At 43.7% G+C, this 18245-nt stretch overlaps 1 protein-coding gene, 3 long non-coding RNA genes and 1 pseudogene across 4 annotated transcripts; 2 read left to right on the top strand and 3 right to left on the bottom strand.

Moving 5' to 3' along the window:
- The first annotated feature begins 1575 nt into the window (after positions 1-1575).
- On the top strand, positions 1576-3379 carry LOC103637897 (aspartic proteinase nepenthesin-1). Its single transcript, XM_008660911.4, has one exon. It carries the CDS (start codon positions 1901-1903, stop codon positions 3230-3232), a length of 1332 nt encoding a protein of 443 aa, XP_008659133.1. The 5' UTR covers positions 1576-1900; the 3' UTR covers positions 3233-3379.
- A 3034-nt stretch (positions 3380-6413) lies between these two features.
- Positions 6414-7967, bottom strand: LOC109942232 (uncharacterized). The gene is made up of 3 exons (XR_002264909.2): positions 7934-7967; positions 7061-7309; positions 6414-6619 (listed from the first exon to the last, which is right to left on the bottom strand). It is a non-coding gene; the product is annotated as an uncharacterized lncRNA (long non-coding RNA).
- A 1081-nt stretch (positions 7968-9048) lies between these two features.
- Positions 9049-9517, bottom strand: LOC103637895 (uncharacterized). The gene is made up of 3 exons (XR_558447.2): positions 9479-9517; positions 9280-9380; positions 9049-9208 (listed from the first exon to the last, which is right to left on the bottom strand). It is a non-coding gene; the product is annotated as an uncharacterized lncRNA (long non-coding RNA).
- Positions 9518-12492: 2975 nt separating this feature from the next.
- Positions 12493-13266, top strand: LOC111590151 (uncharacterized; annotated as a pseudogene).
- A 3734-nt stretch (positions 13267-17000) lies between these two features.
- On the bottom strand, positions 17001-17742 carry LOC109942315 (uncharacterized). The gene is made up of 3 exons (XR_002265034.1): positions 17697-17742; positions 17232-17297; positions 17001-17084 (listed from the first exon to the last, which is right to left on the bottom strand). It is a non-coding gene; the product is annotated as an uncharacterized lncRNA (long non-coding RNA).
- Between the last annotated feature and the right edge of the window lie 503 nt (positions 17743-18245).

Here is an 18245-nt window from a genome sequence, read left to right as displayed (position 1 = left end):
CCTCTTGCCAACTTGACTCTAGTGTTATTGTGTACTACACTGTCTACCATAAAGGACCTCAAATGGCTCCATCTTCATACTGGCCTTCTCGCTTTAGACATAGCAATGAAGATCTTTTTTGTGTTCTTTCTTTAGACATAGCAATGAAGGATTTATCTTGAAATGAATGGCATTAGATTATTATGCATCAATTCTATAGCATGCACCTTTATGATGGTTGAAGCTATGTTTCATACCCTCTAAAACCTTCAGTGGGAAGGAAGATTTTCAAACTAATGGTGTTATCTTGTTGCTGTTCTTTTTAGAATTTTAGCAGGTACCCAACATTTGGCGTCCACCTCAAGTGAACTCATCAATGACTACAACCATGCCTCTACGAAGGGAAAGAATTATTAGCATAATTGATTGTACTAACAATTCTGAAGAAGATCGCAACAAAGGCATCAATCATATCAAAGCAAGCAACCGAAGGTAGGAGAAGAGAAAGGATATTTTTCATACATCATCTTAATGCCCACCCAATTATGAAGCACCATATATTCATCATCAGGGGCACAACTTACATTGAAGCTTTGTTTTCCTTTGCTTTGGCTCAATGCATGCTTTGACTTTGTCCATAGTCCGAAGCTCCTTTGGGCATGATAGCCTTGAGCTTCGCTTTGGGTTCTTAGCTTGAGAAAATATTTAAACATTGATTAAGTCAATATGGGCCTTCAACCTAAATCTTCTCCCCAACATAAGGTATACTATATAGCGGGGCCAGTGTCGAGGGCACGGGGTGTACTGTTGCCAAATGGAGTAGTTGTGCTGCTCGGTTGATCTCAATCGGTGTAGCCATACAAGCTGTTACAAGGAAGAGAAAGTAAACTTACAGTGAGCAATCACGTGAAGGCACTCCCCAAAAACCTTATAGTCCCGCTTATCCCGTGTAGGATATCCAACGTGGTAGGGTGTCAGAGGCCTACTCTTGCCACGTCTGTGCGTGGAGATGCAAAAATGTAGCAAGCAGGTGGATTATACCTTTAATTAGGCTAGCCTATTTAAATCCAATAAAAATGTACTATAACCAGGTGGATAATACCTTTAAATACAGTTATATGGAAATAAATTTAATTGATAGAAGTGTATTTGTTTGGGACTTGATGGGGTATGTTAGGCTGTCCGCAGCGCTCGCCTCGTGGAGACCCCTCCCCTTGCATGGAGCGCCTCCACGCCCGCAGCGCCGCCCCCTGCCAGACCCTCCGGTCGACGGAACAGGTAGCATGAAGCATTGGCTCCTCTATCACTGTTTATGTGTACTTTGGTTTTTTAATAGGTGAAGAAAAAATAGTAATAGATGATGAATAAAGTTGGATAATGATATTTTATAATTGTAGTGGGATATAGAGAGAGAATATAGAGAGAACCACTGCGGGAGATAAAAAAGTAAGAGATAAAAAAAGTGATATAGAAGAAAAATTTAGAGGTAACGACCGCTGATAGTCTCATCCTGCCACCTGCCTTCATCCTGCCACCTGCCTTCTGCTGTGTTTACACAAGGCAGTCGAGGAGGGGGTCAAACATACACGCTGGTGCCGTCCGTGGGCGTCTTCAGTCTTCACCACTTCGCGTCTTCGCCTACATCTTGCTTTGTCGCCGAATGTACAAAATATTAAAGAAAAGCGGGTGCATGCGTATACAATGTTCCTTTGAAAAACGATGTCACCGGCTTCTGCCAACAAGTAGGCATCAGTGGCACATCACCCAACTACTTGTCCTCATCCCACTGCGGTGCTATATCCGGTGCTTAATTCGATTGCCAATTCCTACCAAGTCGCTAATCGCCATGAGCGCGTGCTTTAGGACGCATAAATATGCAGCGTAATCCCAGTGCAAAGCTCATGTAAACCTCATACAAGCTATGAAGCGGCTCGTGGCGTTGCTGGTACTGATCGCGCTCCCGGTGCGCGCGGTGCCTGTCTCCGGTGCCGGCGTCGTGGCGCTGCTCACGCACGCCGACGCCGGCCGCGGCCTCGCGAGCGCCGAGCTCGTGCGGCGAATGGCGCACCGGACCAGGGCGCGCCGCCGGCTCCTGTCCTCGCACAGGCGCCCGGCGCGCGCGCGGGTGCGCGCAGGGCTCGGCGCCGGCGGCGGGATTGCGACGAACGAGTACCTGGTGCGCCTGGCGGTCGGCACGCCGCGGCGGCCCGTGGCGCTCACGCTCGACACCGGTAGCGACCTCGTCTGGACGCAGTGCGCGCCCTGCCGCGACTGCTTCGACCAGGACCTCCCGGTCCTGGACCCCGCTGCGTCCTCCACGTACGCCGCGCTCCCCTGCGGCGCGGCGCGGTGCCGCGCGCTCCCGTTCACGTCGTGCGGGGTCCGAACCTTGGGTAACCACCGGAGCTGCATCTACGCCTACCACTACGGCGACAAGTCGCTCACCGTCGGCGAGATCGCCACCGACCGCTTCACCTTCGGGGACAGCGGCGGCAGTGGCGAGAGCCTCCACACGAGGCGCCTGACCTTCGGCTGCGGCCACCTCAACAAGGGCGTGTTCCAGTCGAACGAGACCGGCATTGCCGGCTTCGGCAGGGGGAGGTGGTCGCTCCCCTCCCAGCTCAACGTCACAAGCTTCTCCTACTGCTTCACCTCCATGTTCGAGTCCAAGAGCAGCCTCGTCACTCTCGGCGGCTCGCCAGCCGCGCTCTACAGCCACGCGCACAGCGGCGAGGTCCGGACCACCCCGATCCTCAAGAACCCGTCGCAGCCGTCGCTCTACTTCCTCTCGCTGAAGGGCATCTCCGTGGGCAAGACACGGCTGCCGGTCCCGGAGACCAAGTTCCGGTCGACGATCATCGACTCAGGCGCGTCGATCACGACGCTTCCCGAGGAAGTGTACGAGGCCGTGAAGGCGGAGTTCGCGGCGCAGGTCGGGCTGCCGCCCAGCGGTGTCGAGGGGTCTGCGCTCGACCTCTGCTTCGCGCTCCCCGTGACGGCGCTCTGGCGCCGCCCCGCCGTGCCGTCGCTGACGCTGCACCTGGAGGGCGCCGACTGGGAGCTGCCCCGCAGCAACTACGTGTTCGAGGACCTCGGCGCGCGCGTGATGTGCATCGTGCTGGATGCGGCGCCCGGGGAGCAGACCGTAATCGGCAATTTCCAGCAGCAGAACACGCACGTCGTGTATGACCTCGAGAACGACCGGTTGTCCTTCGCCCCGGCAAGGTGCGACAGGCTCGTAGCTTCACTGTAGTCACTAATAGTGTTTGTACAAAGAAAAGGTAGATGTCTTTAGTACGGAAAATACTGGGTGAAAAAAGTAGTTTTCCATAGTGACGGTAGAAGATGGAAAGCAACACAGGAAACTTTTGCGTGCAATTTGTCACGTCCTTTCAGATTACTCTCCTAATTAGTTTTCGCTTTGTTATTTATGACAATCAAACTTTTTAAAATGTAATTAAATGTATAGAACATATTAACAATATTAACATATTCAATTTACTTTATTATAAAAAATAACTTATCTAATGATATTAATTATATACTATAAATATTATTATTTTTATATTTTTTATTAAAGTTAAAATACTCATCTACAAGATATGGGAACCATAACTATTTTCGAGCATAGAAAATTACGAAGCATCTCTAATTTGACCATATTTTTTAGAGTTTTCGTGAAATCTTGTAACATGGTACTATAATACTACCCCTTCGAGCTGGTTTAAGGTGGAGTCTTATGCCCTACTAGGTGGGTGCCCGTGCGTTGCAACGGAAACATATCGTCAGCATAGGAAACGCAGCTCCTACCAATCTAATATCAAAGGTCTCGACGATCATGAGCTCTGCCGCTGCCCCAGGCAGCAGCCGCCGCCAGCATCAGGCGGCACACCAGCAACGTCCAGCGCGCTGGTCGCAACCCCTGCTTCGTCGTGAGCCATAATGCTTTGCCGATAATCCCCAAAATACCCAGCCTCCTTGTCGGTCAGTGCCACTGGGGGCTTGGCAGCCCCACAGCCAATGGAATGTTGTACGACGTGGTAGACGGGTTGCTCTCCCAAGAGCGCAGTAGGTTGCTGCCCCACGTAAATGGACAAACAAAAAAGTTATTGCTACAAACTTATGATCAGATAGACAAACAAAAAAACAATGTAAATGATATATAAAGTTGTTATTATGAGTAAGTTAGAAAACGCAACAACAATACGACAACCTCATGAGGCCATGATGCACAATAATAGAGATCCACTATGCATAAAACTCCCAAGTGAACAACGCCTGTGATGAATCTGCTACTGACGCTAGAGCTGTCAATGCTCCCCCGTGCACCATTTGCTTGCCATTCTAGAATATGAACATGAGCAGTTAACATTGTTTACTAACCATGATAACAAATATATTGAAGCAACCTGAAACCTAATTCAACACAAGTAATTGCGTACCTGAAGAAGAACAAGTAATTTATTCACGATTCCATCCAGGTAAGGCGTCAAAAATTCTGGTGTACAATTCTCACTAAAATTCAAAATCGCCGAAACATTATGTGCCTATAAACAAGAAGAGCAATACATGTCAAAATAGATTGCCAGGTCCTAAGATGTATGGTATGAACATGAAATCAGGTATAGTAGAATATAGGCATACAAATTGTATAAACTTAATATCTCAATGCACACAAAAGACTTAAACAACATTCAGTTCAGAGGTCTGGCATACATAAAGTTAGCAGTTTCTTGGTAATCAAATTACTTTTTTATCGTAGAAACTTGTAAGCTCAAAGATCAAAAGGGATTTGTTTGACATTTAGATGTGCTAGCTGCCCACATATATTTATACTAGGTGAGTGCCCGTGCGTTGCGAAGGGAGTAAAAAATTTGTATGAAACATAAAAACGGAACGACAACAATCACTATGATAATGCAAAACCCATTAGAAATAATTTATGTGATATTGATAATGTTTACCACACGGGTTATGCATATCATATATGGCTAGTAGTTTCGCCTTCTACAGATTTCATGATTAGTGAAGTGATGTACATCAATCACTCTACATCTCATATTTAAATCCTGTTGAAATAAAGCCTGAGTACACGGCAACAGTCACAGAACCACATCTCTGTAAACATTATAAGCGCTGGCTTGTCCTCATCTCCATACACGGCAACGGTCACATAAGTGACAGAACCACATCTCCGTAAGTAAGCAAGATGAAAAAGCGTGATGTTCATGTTGTTAAACAATACATAAGTAGCTGTTAATATTCATTTACACTGTAAACTCTAAAGTAACTTGCCCTTGTGAAGTCTTCCTCACAGGATATTTTCATTATATATCCAATCACCAGAACAGATGAGTCACATAATTCCTACATCAAAGAGGGAGACACTCCAAATCAATGCACTCTGTAATTACAATAAGTGTTTAAGAAGAAAGCAAGGGCAAACTTACCCTTTTTATTAGAGTAGCCAAGGTGAGAAGCAATTGCTGAAGCCTTTGAACATTTAAAACACCAGGAACCTCTATCCTACATTCATTAGCTGGACCAGTGAAGTGTATCAGTTCCCATCATCCCTCACAAGGACAAATGTTCCATTATGTAATACAGAAATTGCCACATTCTATCTTGAGTAAAGTTCTAATACAAAAATGACTTGCTAAAAATAGCCTGAAAATAAAACATGGCTTTTCAGTCCCAGTGTATAGGCTTACCTACAGAAAGAACTCTCCAATTCTGATTCTGGAGCTCAGAACTTAAACCTTTGTCAACTCTTGAAGTCGCATAAAAACATAAACTTGTTCGGCTCCATTCTAACATTAATTCAGTTAGAGAAAGATTCCCACTTTTCGCAAGAAGTGCTATAGAGCCAGACAAGTGTGAGCTTGCGACCTTTTCAAGAAAGCCTGACTAATAAAAGGAAATAGGGGGAACTTGTAAGCATATTTATTTATTTATTTTGTGAGTTCCTATTATGATCTTTTTTTACTAAAATATACAACTGTTAAATATTAGAACAACATTATTTTCACAGCAATTTCATAAGGGCGCATAGGGTTGGTATGGAAGTTTCGATAGTTAAGAAATCTTTTGTGCTGAAGCAAGAAGCTTCGACAGTTAAGAAATCTGTTGTACTCAAGCAAATAGCCAACAAGTGTCTTAAATGTTCAAAACTCAAAGGCAGTGACAAAAAAACCATTATTTCTGATATGAAGGATAACAATTACATAAGATAAATTCAAAATTCAATGGTCCCATATTTCATGATGAACTTGACATGGGTTATCATGCACTTGATTATATCAGGACATAAGATAGAAACATTTGACCATGCCTAAAGATTATTGAAACATATGCTAGTAAGCAGAAGTTTAACAGGAAATTGCCACCAGATCAGCAGTAAGAAACTGCCTTTCCATTAGAAATGACTAATTTCTCTTTCATTTTTGTTAACATATGATGCCATTCTTTGAAGATGGCATGATAAGATAGACACCCCATGGGCCATGATGGGTAAGTATGGCAAGAGGAAGCAAATACTGTCAATGTGAACTTCTGAAGATACAACTTCAGAGGGATGTAATAATAATGTAGATAAGTAGAGCACCTCATTAGTTGGCATGCCCTCTGCATAGCAGATTGCCTGAAAAAGGATAGAAGAGGATATAATCAGATGCCCATCACTTGCTCAGTTTATGAACTCTTGTAAGCTCTACTGATCCAGTAGCAGCAAGCATTTGAACTATTTATTGGGCTAAAACTTGAACACAGGGAACCCATCAACAACAAGATGATGTAGCCCTAAACGGGATCCTAAATGCAGATATCAAGGATTACTGCAAAGTTGAGCTTTTAGCCAAGTTCCTAAAAAGACATCAAGGATCCTAAACATTCGAGCATATGACATTAATCAACAGGAGAGAAAAACGGAAAAGTTGAGCTTTTAGCCAAGTTCCTGGGACAATCTATCAGCGAGAGCATTTCCTTGAATAGTACGACACTATTAAACAGTAAGATCTCAACCAACTCATTTAGCAAAACAATGACGAATCACGCCAATAGACACAAACCAAGCCACTCATACCACAGTCAGGTTGGAGTAGCGCAATCACCGCAACAGCTCCTCTACCCCGGGCCGCAGAGCCACCGTCGCCGCCTCCCTGGTGGAGGAGGGGTCGAGGAGGAGGGAGGCATCCAGCACGAGTCGTACGGGCCGCCCGGTGGCCATGGCTTAGGGGAGGGAGATGCCAATCGCCAACGCCTAAGTTCTGTTCCTAGCTTTCTGCTCGGCGATTGAACACACGGAACCCGTCAACAACAAGATGATGTAGCCCTAAATATTGTGTTAGATGAAGGTAGTTAGTTAAGAAATGCATTGGACATAAACCACATTAATATTTTTAATATACATATTTAAATGCATGGATGGGGTGTCCATAGTTATTACATTGCACATTGGGTTTACAAAATTCCGAATCCAAGAACGAGCAGTTTATGTTATTGACTATCTGTGATCTTCTAGAATGCAGTTATGTGCTATACAAACAGGTAACAATTTTATGTGATGGAAGGGAATTAGGTAGCCTGTTTACACATCATAAATTCCTACATAAGGTAGGTCAAAAGCAAATAGCACCTTTGATTTGGCATGCATCATCACTGCATACATGCAAACAATTTAAAAGAAACTACAGCCTGCAACCCTGCACTATAAAGGGTTGAAGTCACTTCCTGCTCATTGCAACCAAGCTCGAAAGGTAAAAACAGATTGGGTTCCAAAACTCTAAATCCCTCATTTTTTTCTTTTTCATCATGAACATGAGATTGTTCGGTCTACGGCCAATTGGCTGCTCACTGCAGCAAAGTATATATAACTGGATTCTAATGGCTGTCGCAATCCGTAGTTCAAGATTAGCTATGCGACAACAGTTGAATAGAGACAGGAAAAAAGAAATACCTGGCCATCCTTTGAACATTGAGGTCAACTATGGTTATATCTGAAAGTAGAGGGGAAAAGACATTTATGTTGATCGATGTAAGGATATAATATAGGGAAAAAATAACAACATATAATACGGAATCCATTCTGTACTATGACTTAGAGCAGATAAATTCTCTTTCTTTTATTTCCATTTTGTTATTACAATTTGCTAACAATATGCGCCAACTAAAATAAATGGTCCACCCAAGCACAGACCCGGTTCATTGAACATGAAACCTATGAATAATGCGACTGCAAATAAAACAAGGGTATGATTAAAGTAGTAAATATGGATTAAACATGAGAAAATACGTGAAATTGAGCTTTAGGAACAGCTGTTTTACAGGTTTTAAAAGGGAAACCCAAAGATATGGCATTTATTTTGCACATAAAAATTATTTCAGGAAGTTTGTAAAACCAAGACCCTTACCATGTGCTATGATCTATCATCTTGGATTGAAACAACGGTTCTGGTTGGAATCTGAGTTATCCTAACATCACTATCGGTTGTATTGACAAACTGACATCCAAAGCCACCTGATCTGTAGGTATCGAACTATTGATTCTTAGGTCCTCATTTCGCAGTGGACATCAACCTGCATTTTCAGAAGAAATAATTTTCTAGCTATTATAGTCATGCCATAACTTGTCCAGACAAACAGACTTGAGAAGAACATGCCCAAAAAACTATATCAAATTGCAACCCCATCAGTTTGCGGAAGAACAACAAATGATACAGCACCAGCGTTCACTCGTCTAGATTCTCAGTCACTGGCACTCGCTGCCATGGGTAGACAGGTCAAACTATAAATAGTCCAAGTAGGTTAATATGCTCGACACCTTAAGTGGGTCCGCTATTGTACCTAAACTCTATGAATGTCAATCTCAAATTAGTAAAACTACCACTCATAGACATCGATATTTTATCACGTAAATAAATGTCTGAAGAAAACAATCACTGAGACATTATTAGATGCCATAACTTTATATGATTTCCGTAGCAACGCACGGGCACTCAACAAGTATTTCTGAAAAAAACTATCATGTTTATGAAAAAACTGACCAAGAAATGTGTCCCTCATACTGCCTGCATACTTTTAGTGTTTTCCTTTACTTTTGAGTTGTGAAACAAAAATGATGGCATGCCTGAGGTGTTAAATGATGGCATGCCTGAGGCTCTTCACTGTCTTTATCACTCTCGTCTTCAGAAGATTCATCCTCAGATCCAATGTTTTCTAATACTTTTGGAGCCTGATAAAGCATATAGTTAATAGTGGTTAATATTAATAATACATTGCCTACATCCAAGAATTTGTATGTACCTTCTTTTCTTCAACTTTTGTTGGCTCATCATTCGAACTTTCCTCACTACTGTCATCTTCATCCTCACTGCTGCTTTCTTTTTTGCAGCTGAAAGTGCTTCCTATTAACAGAAGAAATACAATGTGAACAATGGAACATCCTGAGAAAAATAATGAAAATGTGCAAAGAAAAATAAACAAGTTATAGTATTTGCAACACCTTCTGCTTCTTTTGAGGAGGTTCTTCATCATCAACCGTTATTGAGTCATCACTTGGTTCATCTTTCATTTTTGAAGCAGCTCTCTTGGCAGGCTGAGTTTTACTTGCATCCTAAGGAGTTCAGAAATAAGGTGAACAAAATGACAAAACACATAATATCATCCTTAGGAGTTCTAGCTGGAGCTTTTATATTGGGGGCTTTTCTGAATTGCAGGAAGAATGTTGTGATTAGGCTGAAGATGTAGCACCTCCAGGAAATCACGTAGTTAATCCTGTTGCATGTTTGATTGATGTTCAATTGCCAGGGCAAGATCCAGCTTGAATCTATGTCATTGAAATAAAATAAAATAAAAGAGAAGAAAGAAGATGAGGCCACTCAGCAAAACCACCAGTGGATTCTTCATGTTCGGGCTGGAAATTTCTTTCGCCCACCATCAACGATAAAAGGTCTGAGACCACAAGTAGATCCAGTAGTTGATAACCCATCAACAACACAGAATACAAAGTACAGTAGAAAGCATATATGGTAGTTTGTGATCAGAAAAAGACTTGAATCCCCGTCTACGCTCTTGTCTGCTCACGGCCAACATCGGAAACAAAACAACAGCAAAGGCTTTGCGCGCGACCTTCACACTTAGTCACGACGGCATGCATCATGTGTGTTTTCATCCTATCCTTCCAGCAGGATCCTCAATTACTCATCCTTGCTGGGCTGGTAAAGTGGTAAGGATTAATAGTCAGTCAAGTGTTAATAGACAACGTAATAGTCAGTCAAGTGTTACTGAATACGATAACACAATAATAAATACTCCCTCCGTTCCTAAATCTCCATCGTGTAAGCCATGGGCACAGCGACCAAGGGACAGTAAAGAACCGTGCTACTCCGTGCTACAATCCCGTTCTCCGTCCGTTGCTTTTAATGGCCCGGCGTTAATTCATTTCTTCAGAACCGTGTGTTCGCGTACGTGGTCCCACGCGGCCGCTCACATAGCTCACGTATTTTCGCGCGCTCACGGACACACCCAGCGCAGCTTTGATTTTTCGTTTGATCTTCCTGAAGAAACAAAATTTAGCCGCCAAAACATCAAATTTCCATTGCCCGCCACTTCTCTCCCATGGCGTATATAAATCGCCCAGTAGGATCGCCATGCCCAGGTCATTCTAGTGAACTCTTCCACATTGATGCTACCGCAATGTCTGGATTAGGGATCGATTTAAACCTACAACCCATAGATTGGGATAGTGTTACAGAGTTTGATGGCCCTGCTCATGAACTCGATTACGACATGGTCTGGGACGATGGAATAGAAGGTGTTCCTTCTTCAATCATTTTACTCTACTGTTTTGACATGTCCGCTTCTCGTTATGGTTTAATTCTTCCTCTTACGAAATTGTAGCAGATGAAGTGCAAGGTAATGGTGCAGCAGATGGCGTTTATGTTTCTTCAGAAACAACACTAGATGGCGTTCAGGTTCCTGTGCAGGGAGATGCAGCAGCATCAGACGGTAAGTTCAAGCTTCTTTTCCTTTCATTGTATGAGCGTTCATTTCAGTTTAGATATTGCTTCATAAAAAAGTCTAATACAACCATTTCTAGATGTGGTTACGTACAAGGACTAGTTTTCAGTTTCAGCATTATGTTTGCAGGTTCTAATGACAAGAAAAGGAAGTTCTATCCTGATGACCTAAAGATCGCCATTTACCTTGACTTGTTGTCAAAAACTGTTCCACCTATTCTTGGCCGTGGAGTTTCAAAATCGGTTTCTGAAAAATTTGGAGTGCCTTTAAGAGTTGTACAGTCCATTTGGAAAAATGGACAAGATGGTGGAACAGAAGGAATTATAAACAAGTACTCCAAGAACTGTGGAAGAAAACGAGTACAAATTGATATAGAGGCCAAAAAAAACATTCCTCTAAAGCAGCGCTCTACCTTTCAAGACCTCGCAAATGCTTTAGGTGTGAAGAAAAGCACTCTTTATAAGCGTTACAAAGAAGGCTACTTTCGTCGTCACACTAATGACCTTAAGTTTAGCTTGACTGATGAGAACAAAATAGCTTGGGTAAAATACTGTTTGTCCATGATTAATGGTTCACTATTTTTCAAGCCATTGTACAATGTTGTGTACATTGACGAAAAATGGTTCTATAGGACACGAAAGAACCAAAAATAAATTCAGCATCCCCACATAGGTGCAGAACCCGCTCGGTCGCCTCCCACTAGGGCGACACGGGCGGCCAAAACCCTAGCCGCCGCCGCCCCTTCCCTCCACTCCAGCCCACCTCGCCGTCACCGGAGGGCGCCGCCGGATGTCCGCGCGACCCAAGGAAGGTGGCGGCGGGGCGATTTTGCTTCAAGAAGAACAAGGCGGCCGAGCTGAAGCCCGCCCGGCAGTAGGCTGCCGGCGGCATCCTCCAGCTCCTGCTCTCCATGATCCTCCGCGGCAGCAGGGCGGCGGCCCAGCGCCAGCGGATGCCCGCCGCGGCCGCGCTGCACTTCTCCGGCTCCTTCAAGCTGCCGGCTGTCGTGGCGCCGGCGTCGTGCTACGTGGAGCTGGACGCCGTCAAGACCGCCGCCTCCTCGTCCCTTCTCCAGCGCGGCAGGGCCGGCCAGGGCCTCGACGGCTTCCTGGCGGCAGCAGGCGAGGGGACATGGGCGCGTGGCGCTGGCGGCAGGTGGGGTTTGCGTCGGCAGCAGCGTCGGTTTGGGCCTCGTGTAGGCACTGTGGGGTGGTGCTCTCTTCTTCGCTGCCCCTCCCCTCACGGCCTAGACTACTGCTGTGGACGGGGCGACAACCGTGCGTTGACGAGGAGCAGAGGATCTGGCTCCTCAGTGGTGGTGTGTGGCGTCGGCATGTGGGCAGTAGTGGCCCCGGCGGCGTTTGCGGTTGTGCGCATGCCAGCGGTTCTGGCGCGGCGCAGCGGCTGCTGCCAGGGATGGCCGGCGCGAGGTGCGGCGCGAGGGCCGGCTGGCTCCGTGCGTTGGGGCATGTGGTGGGAGGTCCTCCGGCGAAAGCCATGCTCGCTTTTGGGTGGACAGCGGTGACGCCCGTGGGCGCCACCCTTACCCTATTGAGGGTGCCGTCTTTGGACCTCTCGCCCCATGCGGGAACCCTCGCCTTGGCCTTCTTGAGGTCTCTCGCTGGTGCTCGACCGGCGTTGGGGCTCTGAGGGTTGGGGCTGGTGGGTTGGTGTGTCGGTGGGCGGCAGAAGATGACATCACGCGACGGCTTGGCGGGGTGACATCGGCGTGGCTGACCCTTCAGCTTTCTCCTTGCTAATGGCGATCTACACTGCTCTGCTAGGTCTTCGGAGGAAACTTTGCTTGGTTTGTACCAGGCGGGCGGCGACGGCTTTTCGACGTTGTTTCTCCTTCTTGAAGGCGCGGCCCAGGAGACCTCCAGTTTGTGTGTTCGTCCGTGTTGTGGAGGCTCTTTGTCACTCCGCTTGGTTCGATGGTGTTCGGGCCTTTGTCGCTTTTGGCGTCTGCTCGCTCCCGGGGTTCGGCGTTGTGGGTCTTTGCTCGTGGTGAAGAATCGGAGCTGCCTCGTGTGGGTGTGCTAAGGCTTGGCAACGATGGCGCGCCGCGGTCTTATTCCTTGCGTCGATGTCTGGATGTAAGCGTCGTCGAGTTGCTTTGGCAGTGTGCGGCTCGTCTTGGGAAGTCGGAGCTGCTCGTCTCTTTTTGAGCTTGGCAACGATGACTCTAGATGTGTCTGTGTGTGGGGACTGTCGTTGTCTAGGCTGTTTGTTAGCTCCTTCGCCGGTTTTTCTACTGTGCGCTCTGTGTAGGTTTTGGGCCCGGTTTTCCTTAAAACTGGGTCAATTTCATTCTTCTTAATTGAGAGGCAGAGCTCCTGCCATTACGTTCAAAAAAAAAGAACCAAAAATATTATCTGACCAATGATGAAGAAAGACCCAGCGTTGTGTTAAAAGTAAGAATTTCATAGAAAAGGTAATGTTTCTAGCTGTGGTTACAAGGCCTAGATATGAAGCAAATGGAAATTGCACATTTGATGGTAAAATAGGGATTTTCCCTTTTGTCAAGGTAGAACCAGCAAAAAGAAAGAGTCAAAATAGGGAGAGAGGTAAGACAATGTAATTTTATCTGCAATATTTTCATATGCTTTACATAACATTGTCTTTGCATTTGCAGGTGTCCTTGTAACAAAACCCATGACGTCGGTAACAAAGGATGTGAGTCGAGACTTTCTGGTGAACAAAGTTCTACCAGCTTTGAAGGCGAAGTGGCCAGCTGAAGAAAGAGGGATGCCAATCTTCATCCAACAAGACAATGCAAGGACTCACATTGGTGTAGATGATCCATCGTTTGTGACAGCCGCCAAAGAAGATGGTTGGGACATTAGGCTAACATGCCAGCCTCCTAATTCACCTGATCTGAACGTTTTGGATCTTGGATTTTTTGCTGCAATCCAATCTTTGTTTGAGAAAGGTACACCAAACAACATTAGAGAAATTCTCAGAAAGGTTGATGAGTCATATCAGAATTATCCTGTGGATAGATCAAACCGAATTTTCCTAACCCAGCAGGGTTGTATGATGGAGATCATGAAGCAAAATGGCGGCCAGCACTACAACATTCCTCACATGAAGAAGAAGACCCTGGAGTTGCAAGGACGACTTCCCGTTACTCTCAAGTGCCCTTTGCAGCTTCATAATCAAGCCATGCAATTCGTCGGTACTTAGAATTGTTTAAGTCCAGATACGGTTAGCATGTGTATATCAGGTTCATTAGCTCGAATGCAAACTGCAAGCAAAATAAAAAAAATTCCAGATTTCACCTGCAACTCATGATAAACTTGTTTACACTGTTCAGATTACATCCAACATAAAAAAATCAAGGAAAAAACTAAACAAAGGCATACCCATGAACAAGGCCACGTCCAATCCAAAACAAAGTTACAGAGGCATCGTAAACTTGTTGTTCATGTTGTCCATACAAAAGAGGAAGATAGACAGGGAGCAGCAAGGTAGCACAATCTTCTTTTTCCTTGTCAGATTGAAACTTGGTTACCTCTGTTGATGCAAGTTGCATTAGAGCATGAGCAACATCAACATCATCCTCTTCGGCAGCAGTATTCTCCTGTTGATCATTGTCTTCTTCGTCGCTTGAATCAGGCGCCCAGTTGACACCACGAACGAGCTTCTCTGGTACAAACGATTCTAGTTGATCCTCCATGGCAAGCACCGATGTGACTGCATGAAGTGTGCGCGCGACAGCACAACAGTGTGGAGTGGAGCGGCAGCACACGTTGATGCTCCATAAAGAAGCTAACGGGATGGTGGGCTGGTAGCGCATTAATGATGCCACTGTAGAAACGAAACGACGGATACAGGAAACAAAGCGCCTGCTACTGAGCAAACCAAGAACGGAGCTAATACGATGGAGATTAGTAGAAAAACGCAAAACGCTCATGCGACGGAGATTTACGAACGGAGGGAGTAGTATACAGTACTCAAAGAATTGCTAAATGTGCGACGAAATTTCTAGAGCAGAAATAAATCCCAGTCAAACTGATTGAGGGCCTCTCTAAACAGGTTTCAAGTTCATGAAAATCTAGAACAGAAAAACACAGTGAAACTGATGGAATGCATGCCTCTCTAAACATGCATGTTTCAGTTCATGAATTTTGATCCCTCAGAATCGATTTAGCATCATTATTCTATGTATAAAAATTCACACTATAATTTCAAAAAATGAACAAAGCTTCACATTATCACAAGGATGAAATAAACTATCAGAGGGCAGTGCAAATTCATCATCAAAGATGTGTGGTTCGTTTGTTCTCGAAATAAGCTTGATAAGAAGGTTTAGAAGTAGTACAGCCAGGATTCACCTTGAGAAAAAACACGAAAGTTCATTCACAAACGAATAGTGATTTTTCCGGTTCATAAAAATGAGCAGTTTTTATAAGGTAAACTTGACAATATGAAATTCAGCATGATAATACTTTAAAATATGCTACCACTAAGTCTCAAGGTGTACCCACCCCACCCCTGTAAAAAGTCTTAATGGCATGTAGGTTAAATGTCCTTATTAAATAAAATGTGGGGTCAAGGTAAGTTGTATGCCTCATAATTAGGATGTCAACCTTAAAAAATTGTAGATTGGTTCTATATCAATTACTGAACAGATATGTAGACATAAGCCTGATATTCATGTAGAACACAATTCAGTACTACATTGAAAAAATGATTACTATTCGTTTAACTGCAATGTTCATATATTTTAGTTAATAAAAAGTTGTGTAAACAAAACTTCATCTGGATATGCATCAAGGCAAATGTTGAAATATTCCATACCTCATATCGATGAATTGGTAAGGATCAACACTCACAAGAATAATTGTTGACAGCGGAAGCTCCAATTAAGCTACAATAATCATATTTTAGGCATAATAAACTGGGTAGACCTAAATATAAATCGATTCAGAATCAATGCTACAAAGATGTGAAGTGTCCCTTTTCTTTTTCTTCAGTCATACAAATGAATGATTCCAGTAAGTAATAAAATTTGTTCAGGTTGGGCGCAAGGTATTTTTTGTTCCCTTAAAAAATGTAGCATTCAGTTATCTCGAAAACAAGTACAAATTTGATTATTAGCGGACATAAAAAATCTAAAAAGTACTCATATGTGAACCATGTTTGCTACTCTACCCGCAAAGAAGAAAAATAGACGCATCAACAGAGCAAGAAAAGTAATCCACTCACCATAGTCACCCCTAAATATGGTTGTCGGTAACATAAAATAATTAGGCATAATATAGTACTTTCACCAAAAATAAGAAGCATCCATATCGTATTGCAGACAAAGGAAGATAATAAACACCGGTATCAAATAAGATCAAAAAATGGCACAAGAAAAAGATTTATATATGGCAGTGCCTTTAGCAAGTAATAACACTCTACAAAAGATAAGAAAGAGTTAACAACATAACATTGTTCAAATTCGAATCCGCAGAGTTATGTTGTAACAATGTATTTGTTTTCCAATCCCAAGTGTTCCAGTTCATTTTATTCGAGCGAAATGGCATACTGATAAGCACTGAGGGGGCAATCGCTTGGTGTGCAAGGATCTAATACTATATTTAAAAAATATGAACAAAACCATGAGCCAATGTCAGGCAACAGATGCACAGGCTTGACATGAACTGTAGCCTTCTGGTGGTTTTCATCAGAATAAGTTTAGGGAGATACCAGAGGGTTAGGTTTGCCGACACCTTATTACTCTGGTATTGCAGCCCAACAAAATAATCTATATCACAACCATGGAAGTAGAAGTGTAAAACTGCCCGACAATGAACATTTCATGGGACAAGAAAGATGGGAAACTTTCAAGCATAATATCTCAACAATTGTCCATTTGTTTAGCTACAGGTTTAGTCGTAGTAGGCAAATAAAGACGAATCATGCAAAGGCACATATTGAATTATATTTCGATACAATGAAATTTGTGGGAACAAATCAAGTTGCAATAAAAAAAGAAATCAAGGGACAGAAAAGACAACTGACATCTTCCTTTCAGAGTAATAACATGAATGAGATCATCTAGTGTCACATTATTTCTTCCCTTCTTCCTTGCATAGGCCCTACACAGTACAGACAAGGACAAAGGAGAGATACGTCAAAAAAGAATGATGAGGATTGGGAAGGATACATATTATCCAGTTAAAACCACATAATCTTTATTGTCAACCTATGGAGTGTGTAATGTAACACAAATTTCAGAAATGTACCAGCTAGTTCTTCCTGATGTGCTTTGCAGAAGTCCCATTGTCATTTGCAAGACGAAGACCAATGACCTGCTCAGTTATGAACTTAATATATTTAGCAACTATTAGTGCAGCAGTCTGTGCATTTTTATCAAAAAAATTACATATTCCATCTACCCCTTCTCCATACGCATGCAGTTCATCTTCATGATTTCTAGATGGATTGTTTTTCTTTGTTTGCTTTAAGTTTCAGTTTGTGATTGACACAAATTTAGTTAGTTGTTGTTAGCCGATAAAAAGAAAATAGGAATGCAAATATATATCTATGTTGATATTGGTATCTAGCACACACGATGGAGGAGATTGTGGAATAGTTTGCTGATGCCTTTGCTAGCTGCAGGCCAAGGGAGGACATGTCGACATGCGATTGGCTAGATTCTCTACTTAGATTAAGCATCGAATCAGATAAAAGAGTAAACCTCTACTTACATTAAGAGGGTTCTGCCTTCGCAATCCCTTTGTTTCGCCTTTGCCTTGCTGTCCTCGTGTGTCTCCTTCCCCCATGGCAATGCCACCGCATCCACCTCGTGCGCACCATCAGGTTGCAGAATGTACAACTCAGCTCCAGCAGATTGTCTAAAATCTTAAATGACACAGGTTACACTCTCTAAAATCTAAAACATCATGTTTTCACTTCAACAATGCAACCTGATACACTAAAAACTGAAACTAAACAGGTCACAGAAAAACAATATCCACAACTACACTTCTTTAGGCAGCGAGCATCATATAAAAACTATTGCACTTGATTAAACAGTGTAACCACTGTCTGTATTTTAGGCAATGCTACTCAGTAAACAAGGGTTCCGAATGAAAAAAACAGGGGGTGGCAGTCATACCCAGGATCTTGCTCCACAAGCTCGCAGATTTTGATCTTCTTTTCCCAATCCATCTCCTTGAGCTTGCCACTCATCGCCGCCTTCACCATTTCTGCAGCCATCTTCTCCCCTAGGCCTTCTCACTGTCGATCACATCTAG

This window comes from Zea mays, chromosome 9 (genome assembly GCF_902167145.1).
Source record: "Zea mays cultivar B73 chromosome 9, Zm-B73-REFERENCE-NAM-5.0, whole genome shotgun sequence".
Classification (NCBI taxonomy): domain Eukaryota; kingdom Viridiplantae; phylum Streptophyta; class Magnoliopsida; order Poales; family Poaceae; genus Zea; species Zea mays.
This window is presented reverse-complemented; position numbering and strand designations above follow the sequence as displayed.